Source organism: Hermetia illucens, chromosome 6 (genome assembly GCF_905115235.1).
Source record: "Hermetia illucens chromosome 6, iHerIll2.2.curated.20191125, whole genome shotgun sequence".
Lineage (NCBI taxonomy): Eukaryota > Metazoa > Arthropoda > Insecta > Diptera > Stratiomyidae > Hermetia > Hermetia illucens.
The window spans coordinates 2,618,155-2,628,182 of record NC_051854.1 but is presented as its reverse complement, the minus strand read 5'-3'; the positions used below and the strand labels follow the sequence as shown (position 1 = coordinate 2,628,182).

General features: G+C 40.1%; 1 protein-coding gene across 1 annotated transcript; it reads left to right on the top strand.

Moving 5' to 3' along the window:
* Positions 1–3,594: 3,594 nt before the first annotated feature.
* LOC119659262 (putative 60S ribosomal protein L33) lies at positions 3,595–4,006 on the top strand. The gene is made up of 2 exons (XM_038067255.1): positions 3,595–3,750; positions 3,809–4,006. Exons 1-2 carry the CDS (start codon positions 3,673–3,675, stop codon positions 3,929–3,931), a joined length of 201 nt encoding a protein of 66 aa, XP_037923183.1. The 5' UTR covers positions 3,595–3,672; the 3' UTR covers positions 3,932–4,006.
* The last annotated feature ends 6,022 nt before the right edge of the window (positions 4,007–10,028 follow it).

Sequence of the window (10,028 nt, the reverse complement as noted above, 5' to 3'; positions counted from 1 at the left end):
AATTTTTTTCGGGGCTTCAAAAATATCTTGCTTTGTGGTGATCTTCTGGTTGACAGTTTTTACACCTCCCTCCAGGTCTAAGGACTTCGATGTTTGTCCATAGCACTGATGTACGGTGTATCATTTGACTTCTTAAGTCCCTCAGCATCTATCTAGATGAAATTCTGCAATGGCCATGGAAGGGGAATTCACTAGGGTCGAATTTTTAAGTAAGTGGAAAAATTACTACTGGAGAAGATGGGAGACCTAAAAAAATACGGATAGCGAACGGTTTCTAAGCTCTTCCCAGAGCAACGGTATTATCCTTTGTTTTGAATGCTAAATCGAGCCCAGCACCTTTCTGCATACGATTAGAATTAAATGCCACAGTAGTAGGCAAGTTTCCCAACTTCAGGATATGAAGTATGGGGAAAGCTATATACATATATAAGGATAATGGGATACAAGACGATAGTCAGGACCTACCTAAATGTTGTCCCAATATTGACAAGCAAACGAGCTGAAACCCCTAGAGATCACTTCTGAGATGTCGAATGAATTTCTCCAATCCCAAAAGGAGGTAAAACTTCAAGTCTCGACCGAATTCAACCCCATTTTATTTCATAAACTAAACTTGAGATGACCCAAAGGGGCGGACGTCAAACGGAGTATGCTACAATTATGATTTATCTTATCTATTTTATATCTTGCAAAAATGGATCTACATCACCGCCATAATTCTTCCACTTTCCAAGGAAGAAAAAAAAACTACATATTCAAAATCCAAACCACAGCTCGTGTCTGCATAAGAGGCTCCTCCACCATTGTCATCGTCATCATCATCACGGTCATCATCATTTCTGACGTAGACAACAAAAGTCCATTAAATTTGCGTACGGTCTGATGATTTAGGGATTGAAATTGAAACCCCGTTATGAACGTAAGAAAAACTCGAGGTTTCTATCTAAGCCCTGGAATATAGAATAGTATACAAAGGAAAAAATCAAAAAGGAAAGTTAGAGAAGCACCAAATAAAATTTGAGCCATAATTCATGTCTGACCGCATCCGTTGCTCACAGTCAGTTTTCTCATGGTATCTTAAAGTGCTCCTCTTACTAAAAAAAGTGAAGAATGAAAAGTAAATAAGAAAAGCGTATCAAATTTTCTCGACAATCAAATTATTAAGATAGCTAGAGAAGAAGATTTAGTAAGCGATTGTATCTCCGCCTTCTTTAAGATTTCACCAGCTAAGCGCTTCCTTTTTAATAAGAAAACAGAATTGTCGTTAACAGGATAAGCTCCTTTTTTACACGGAACTTGTAGTTCTGACCCCTCAGGTTCAGATTTAGAAGGAAAGGTCACCCTTTATTACTTCTAACAAAGTGTCTTTTCATTGAATGGAATTCAAGTTCGCCTACTGACTTCAGGTGGTTGAATTACCAAGTTAGTGCCCTAGGGTGAGAAAGAGGAGGACACGTGGAGGTTCGATTCTATCAGTTCCGGGTAAATAAATTTTTTATAAAGACCGTATCGGGAGTTAGCCTACTCAGTATGAAAATGAAATTGAATGGGATGATTGGCGCCAGGTTAGAAGTTGCAGCTAGGTATGCTTATGATGCTTTGTAATAAAACAAGCTGAAGGATATGATAGAGTAATATTCAATTGATTACGATGAAAAAACACGAAGCTTCAGTTGGGACAAGTTAATACTTCATAGTCAAACAAAGACCCTAATTTTCTCTCCAAAATGTTGTCCCTATCAAGTAATTTTCGTCCCAGGAGTACCGTCCTCTCCCCACCTTCACAAATAAATGCCGATAGTGGCGTTTCGTAAAACAAAAGAGGAACACATGTACCCTAAACGTGAAAAAGGATAATTCAATTCCATTCCTTTATCCTCGCGCTTTGTATAAACTTTGTATATGTTTTTGTGCTAATTTCAGTTTAGGGTGGCAACATAAAGGACTATGAGCAACTATTACTGTCACTGAGAGACTCCAACAAGCTTCTCTCATAGCTTAGCGGAAGTATCTCACATTCAACTCCTTGCTGGAAACTTCCTTCATAAGGAACGTCAAGAGCTTGGCTTTTGTATGACTTGTTCTTTTTTTTGTCCTAGTGAGTCATTCAGAGGAGAGTCATAAAAGAGCCATGTCGAAGGCGAGATCCTTGATATATCAACAGGTTTCTTTCTGCAATTAATCAGTCGTCTTGTGTATGTTAGAACCATGAATGGTGAGTGTGTGGCAAGACGAGGGAGGGGGGGAGGAAGTAAGCTGAAAAGTTTCCTCTGAATGTTGAATGACGTGTTTCATGACTTTGACGTTTTTTTGTGTACTCAGACACTTAAGAAGGCAACAAGGACGAAGGGTGGTTTTCGGAACTAACAACTGGTTGGGAGGCATACAATTCACGATTGCTTTGTGTTTTCTAATGACTTTGTTGCAAGCTATCAATCAACGGTTAACAATGTGTGCACGTTAATAGGATTTTTTTATTGTTGTAATGTGATTGGTTTAGGCTGGATTTGATTGGATTGAGGCTCAGAAGGATGACTGTTCAGTGGGCATTAAAATAGGAACACTTTGATAATTGAATATGGTCTGGTCCCGCCTTGTCTAGGATACCAAATGAATGGCTGAATGGTTATAACAGATGACCTTTTATGGTGCTTGGGATGGTATTTTTAAAACAATCAAATCAATATGGCTTTTATGGAGTTTAACCGTAGCGTCATTTTCTAATGGGGCAGGTGTATTTTTAACGTTTGTAATTACGTCAACTTCCTGTGAAATTTTATTTTTAACTTGTCTTATCAAAGAATCATTAACCATTAAAGGAACATTTATAAACTGTTTGTCATGTTCAACGGGGAGAAATATCAACCCTTGAAGCTTTGTTCCGATATATGCTGTTTACCTAAAGGAGCCACGTTCAGTAAAACCAGGGAAATATTCCATTATTCTAACCCCAAGCCTTTTGATATCCCTTCAAAATTCCGGTTAAAAAATGCATGCTTTTCGGATTATTTGAATCCATAATAAACAGAGATTATAGCAATAGAGAGGAGGAGTGCACCTGTCCTATGACTTTATCTCAGTTCTCCTAGGTTACATTTAGGTTATCTCTTGAAACTCATCACTCTACTGAACACCACCGTTACCTACATGGATTTGACCATTGACTAGCATGACGACTTGTAATTCAAAATAGATCTCCTTTTGTCTTCTTTTCTTAAATTAATTGGGCCGCCCATACCACAATATTGACAGTTCTGGTCTCGAGCGTAAAGTGATGGGTCAATATCATCCCTGAAAGATGTTAAATTTGCGAATACCACAGTTAAAAAAGATGCCTAAAGACCCTTGGAGTCCTCGTTAATTTGCATTTGACCTTATTCTATTTATTTCCGTTCAAAAATCAAAACCTGGTTAAATTTTTCCCGCGTAATGAAGCGATATGGATTGCCACTCCTCCTACAATCCTTGCCGGATGTTCGCGTGAGGTTCGCCATCAATTCTGGAGTTCTTTGGACATTACATCATGTGGTACACCCTACAAACCACCCAAGCTTGACAGTTCAAACCACTCAACTTTCAATGAATATCAAATTATTTGAATGTGTTTTTTATTGATCCACTTGTCAGGTATTTTCAACACGTCAAATTATATAATAAAGTTCTGTAACGAATATGCCAGAGAAAGAGGTCAAAAAATTGGAAGGAATTAGTAGAATATTCAACTCTACCACAATAAATGGCCGGGCAAATGTGATATTCCCTAAATTTTTTTTAATTTTTTTAATTTAGTATCTTATCCTCATTTTAGGTTGCTAAAGCTACCTACGCGGCGATAGCCTTAGCATTCATATATTTTAGATATATACGGCGGAAACCAGTTCAAAAAGATGAAACTCCAACGGAAACAAGTTTGCATCGAAAATGTATATAGGGAAAGCCACGAGAAGGAACCTTTTGAATGGAAATGTTTAGTTTGAATAATTAATTAAATCGCCTTAGACTATAAGAGTGTAGTTTGAACTGCTTATTAAATAATTGGAGTGACTTCTTGGCCTGGTGTCGGTGATGTAGAAACTGGCATACCCTCTTGGCCTGTTGTGAAAAACATTACCAGACTAGTCTTCTCGGAATGATCACTTATAAGTATCTCTCCAAGAGAAGTTTAAGCTTTTCGATCTTACCTACAAATCTCGGTTATACGAAGAGAACGTGCTCAGGGTCCTCATAGTCACGTATGCATTCAGGGCAGAAAAGAGAATCGTCCTGTCCAAAATGGTGGAAATACTGGTGATATCCGTCATGCCCGGTCACAAACGGACGGCTGTACGGAAGCCAAAGAGAGTGAAAGGCGTGACCTGCGACCGGGACGGCTCGTCGCGTGCAGGAATGGCTGGCAACAGCGATCTAGCATTCCATTGGACTGTAGATAGTATGCTGTTGTCCGCTGGTGTTTATCTCCCATGAGCTTTCCGAGCGCCGAGCAGAGAATAGATTCAAATTTCATTCTCTAGTTTGTGACGATTACGGTGGGAATATCGAAGTGAGGAATCCACTTTCGGTAGAGATGCTGTGCTGTTATGCCCTTCAGAGGGATTGCCTCAGGACACCGCGTAAACTAATCAATGATCGTGAGGCAATATTTGAAGCCGTGTGAGTGTCACAAAAGACCTCTAATATCGAGGTGTATGGTGTGGAAGCGCTTTGTCGACCTGGGAAATACACCTCCCTAGCATGCCTAGTGACGTTGAAACTTTTGGCTTGCTATGCATCCTCTGGCGCAAGAATTCAAGTTCTTATTCCTGGACAGTCGAATATTTGCTGGGGACTAGCCGGTTCGTTATTTAAATACCAGGGTGCGCAAGATCATGTATCAGGCGAAACACGTCCTTACGAAAAGTAGCCGGAATATATTGCTTAGGTCCTTTTCGGAGTTCTCGCAGTAGATAGAGGAATGTGAGCCGAAAACCGGGAACTCCTTGAACTTTTATTTGAAGTCCGATTACAGGATCTCAAGAATTGCGTCAACCTTCTGGGTAACATCGATTGCCGAGAAATCGATTGTGGCTGGGATGTTGATCTCGCAAATTCGGGATAAAGCGTCACGGAATTAGTTGTCTTTACCGAAGACATGTTGAATGTTCGATGTGAACTGGCTGGTGTTGGGTAAGTGTTGAAGTTGGCGATGAGATGCTTTGCCTTGCTTGTGTCGTGAGGCAAAAGTCAGAGGTCCATGAACAAGGTGAACGGTTTGTCTTCAAGGGAATATCAGAAGTACTGCTCAGATATGCGGCTAGTAATTCATGATCGTACGCACTGTAATTCCATTGAGAAGGATTCAACTGTTTTGAGAAGTAACCCAACGGTTACCAGCTTTGATTCACTCTCTGGTGAAGAGCAGTGCCTACTGCGATGTCTGAGGTATCAACCAACCCAGCTAAGGATGAATCTTATTGAGGGAATGCCAAAAGTGTAGCGTCTACCAGCTGTTGCTTGGTGGTGTCAAACGCTTGGACGGTTTCTGGAGACCATACAATCTTCTGCCAATGTTTGGTCTTAGGACTAGACCGGAAAGCGTTAAGTAATTCCTGGTAGTGAGCGGCTTTGGGCATGAAACGACGTTAGAAGGGGATGTGCAAGGAAATAAAGAGAGGTGGCGATGGTAGACATAGCAAATTTGCTAGTTGCTGTAGATGGCTTAGAGCTAGCAATTGTTGCCCTCTTGCAATGATTATCTTTTCCCTTTAGATCGATCATTGATTTTCTCCTCGCAATCTGTGGTCAGCAGTTCAGATACTGCCGGTAAGAGAATTATGTCGTGACCTTGAGTCAGAAAGATGCTCCACAAAAGGGTGCTTATACCAAAAATACAACTCTTGCCGTGGTAATAGCCTCTTTTAACTCAAAGATTCATTCGTACCGAACAAGTTTGCCGATTAAGAGAAGTGCAGCACAAAGAGCTCGTTAGGGGTAGTAAGTCTGGGCCGGTTTTCGACCATTCAGACTGTAGAAAACCTTTCCTCGTCCTTTTTTAACTGGGATCTGTAATTCAACTTGTATTATAGAGCAAGCATCAGAACAACGTTGTGGATAGCGCTTTGAGTTTTCTTCTTTTTCTGTAGCATCTTCTCACTCCGTAGCGGGGTCGTTAGTTGTAACCTCGGTAGGAGATGTTTTCTCCGGATAAGTGTGAAATACAGACTTCCGAAATTTTATTAATTGTGCGGTTTCACAAGGGGGTCGCATGATTTTCGTCCCGAGCCTGAATTTTCTAAATATGACCCTTTTGACAACTGTTATTTCCTGGTATCACAGACAGTCCTATTATCTTCAGCAAATCTATGCCTACCTAAATCAGTATATATTTGCTAAGATATAATGTAGAAATGCCACCGGTTTCGACTGTCATCTCATAAGATTGAACTTAAAGCAATAACTGAAAAAAGTAAGAAAAGATATTAAACTCGTGCCGCACTAAAAACGTGATCCTATTTGAATAAAAAAGTGGCTAAGCATGTATTATCCCATCTTTCATATGTCATAAGCAATACGAACACTTCGCCCTTCCTTCATCGACCCATGGCTAGAGAATGGAAGCAGGAAAAAGGACTTATTCCCATATGTCGGGCACATTCTGCAATTGTGTACATAAGAGCCTTACCGGAATCTGCCAATATGTACCTTAAGCATAGATCTGACTACTACTCGTACATACCTCCCACACTTGCATTTGTATTACCTCCAGACTGGCGGAATGTCAAGACGATAGGACGATAGGAATATCAAACTCAAGGAGCAAACGGGGCATACCAAGCATCACCAACACCAGGACGATTGTGAACAGCGAAAACGGCAAAATTCACCACCATAAAGTAAAGGATTTGATTTTGTGCCAATAGAAAGAAAACGAACGAGGCAGGTGGATAAAAGGATCACTTATCAAATGTATCCTTGGGAGAGTGCAAAAGGAAAAATCGAGAGAACAAATCGTTTGAATACATCTAGCTTTCAAAAAGGGACTTTATTTGTTTCCTTGTTCATTGATGACACTTGAGCCGAACGTGAACCAGATATTCTTTGCCCACACCTTTTGACTTTTTCGATGCTCGCTCCTGTGCCAAGGATGTACACAGATTGTCAATAAATCGGGAACATGACTAAATTGTCATTTTTCCTCAACGGTCTTATCAACTAATAGCACGTATGCCGAATTCAGAGATAAATTGCTGGAGATGCTTTAAAGCCTTCTGAAATTATATTTATGTCTACACAAGGATGCGAGTGGGTTTTAGAAATTTGGATGTGCCTGAATGTATATATATTCGTACACATGCGGATAAATATTTACTTTGAAGGAAACATCAACGGAAGGAAGCTTGCTGCGGAAGTATTACATTAAAAAACCAAAAAGTCAAAGGACATGGAATAGGGGAGGCACAAAATACTAAATACTGACGTAAAGGACGCAAGCTGTGCCGCGTATCTCACATGGAATTAAAATATTTTCGAGTTGATTTGTTATGCTTGAGCAAAGGTACTTTTTCCTGATGTACCTTATTAGGAATTTGTGCGTGTGCACACTGGGACGACTTTGCGGCTTTTGATCTTCATCATACGCAAATTTACGCGAGAGTTTGGGCTTTAAAATATTTTCGTCAACTGAAATGATTTTTGGTTTGGGGTTTTTGTGCCTTCAGCAATCTGCTGAGTTTTAATTAGTTACACTTGTCTGGGGAAAGGATTGGATGGTATTGTTTTTGGTACGCTAGAAGGGGTTTCGGAGATCGGTTTAACTTTGAAGGTGTCACACCCCACCTCCATGTCATGGCTCAATTAAATGCTGAAGTTAAGGCGAAAGCCTTGAGCTGTCAATTATGGAGACCAATTTACACAACAGAAAATACTTTAAGTAAACCAACCAAATGGACACAAATATATTTGGATGCATCCCTGATTTGTTATCTTTTTCTCGGATTGTTTACAAAGCCGCCTTCTATCCTCAATTCAGGACAGTTGTTAACGCTCAGATATTTATTGCTCCTATTATCCTGAATCCAAAGCATCCGGACTAAATCTCCCTCAGATCCGAGTGATTCGCTTTTATTATCTTTTAATTATTTCGCGAAGGAAAAATCAATAAAGCCCACGCCATTGGATCCGTTGTCGTCACGTTTTCTATTGTAGTTTGAGCTCCATCTCGTTTCCAATATAAAATATAGAAAATCAAGTGAAACAGTCATTTTTAAAAATAAATTCCGCACAAGAGAGCGGGCAACTCACTCTAAAAATAGCGAAAAGGCTTGAGCAAAAAAAAATTGCATTCAATTCAGTCGAAACTAGTGAGCAGTCAGAGAGGAGGGACCGAGAACAGGAGCAGAATCGGGAAGAATCGATCGATATACTGCAGTACGTGCAGATAGATAACGTCCTTGGCCGATGACGTGGAAGAATAAGTCAGAAGACAGTTTTCCACAATTGCCTCCACTTATGCATCGTCCAACAACAAAAATGATTTCCTTTTACCGTGCTCGTCCTGTCGAACATCCTGAGCTGTAGTAGGTTTTGTATTCATCTCAATTTCGGTTTCTTATAATTCTATATACTTAAATCCACCTTTGGAAACTTCTTTCAAGACATACGACCCCAGGAACGATGACGACAACGAGGACTAAACGAGATCGGAAGCAATTACAATTCCCTCGTTAAAGTCTCGTCAATATAATTTCAGCAGGCCAGAGCCGGCATAGGCCACAAGCGAAAGGACTTTATTTTATGCCCTTGAGAATACGTGACTTATTTAATTGAGGAATATAGTGGTCAGACTACGGCTGCCATGGTATGTTTATAGACCGGGCCGTCCGACATGACGTCTGTACCAGTGGACCGGTCTAACGCTTCAGGACCCAATCTGCGTGACTGAAATTCGTTAATGTTAGGACAGAAACGACGAGTCTGTGCTCTTCAAACAACATTTATTGCATTTATGTATAAATTTGTGTAAGTCGTCATCGTGCTGAGCCTGTCGTCCTTTTGCCATTTCTTAATTAAAGGCACAAAGGTACCGAAATTTAGTCATTCGAATATGGAACAAAATGCGTTTGAATCAAGTCAATGAAGCGCACTTGTGCCACAGAACAGAAAGCAACCTATTCTGTGTCCTATTTTGAAAAGGGACTTTTATTGTGAAAAGTCAATAATTGAATTCATTCAAGTCGGTTTAGATTGAGGGTTGTTGTTTGTGTTGGGATTAGGGTTGTTTTTGGTTAGTTCAATCAAATGTGGGTAGTTTGGAGGCACGTTTGGTTTGTGTTTTGGAAGGCTTCCAAGGCCATGAAAAAGCCTTTTCCTTTTTTTTCAATTTTTTGTTTTGTTTTTGCTTCGTTTTTTGAATGGCTCGTGGAGACATCATCCCTATGCCTTTAAGTCGGACAGAATCTGTCGGGATGTGCTGCTGATTTTATACTACGATTTTTGTTATAATACACGTAGCGTGGTCCTTTTGCTGAAAATTTTCTGATACGCTTTGTCATCAGATGTCAAGACAAAAATTTGCTATTTTGATACCTCGATGCAACTTTGGCTCAGCTCTATGGAGGGCTAATGATTATGACGGAATAGAGTAGACTAGAAGTGGACCTAACACTATTTTCGTGCTAAATAACATCGATTATATCTCAGTAAAAACAACCCTCCTAATTACTCGCGTTTCTACCCAAGTATGATCCTAAAAATTGCAATGATTTGACAACTTTCGTTCTGTTGAAATTTCGGCCTAAGTCTCTTTGTTCACTCCCTAGTGAAGCATACGGCATCTACACAGTCAAACTGTGCTTCAGCTTCGTTATCATTATACTAAATGCTATACAAGTGATAACCACACAGCATCGAGACAAACACAAAACCATCAGAGACACCTTTGACGACTGGGATTCAAATCCAAAGCACCGTAATTGAGAGACTGACGCTCTACCCCCAACCTTAAACTCAAATGTGGCGGGTCAGGGCCAACAACAGCAGAAACACAGCATCTC

What these genes read in the sequence shown, in the direction of transcription:
- LOC119659262 (XM_038067255.1), top strand. Translation starts at nt 3,673, where the DNA reads ATGCCAGAGAAAGAGGTCAAAAAATTGGAAGGAATTAGTAGAATATTC. An exon ending in CAATAAATGGCCGGGCAAAT is followed by an intron (nt 3,751 to 3,808) that starts GTGATATTCCCT and finishes TCCTCATTTTAG; the next exon opens with GTTGCTAAAGCTACCTACGC.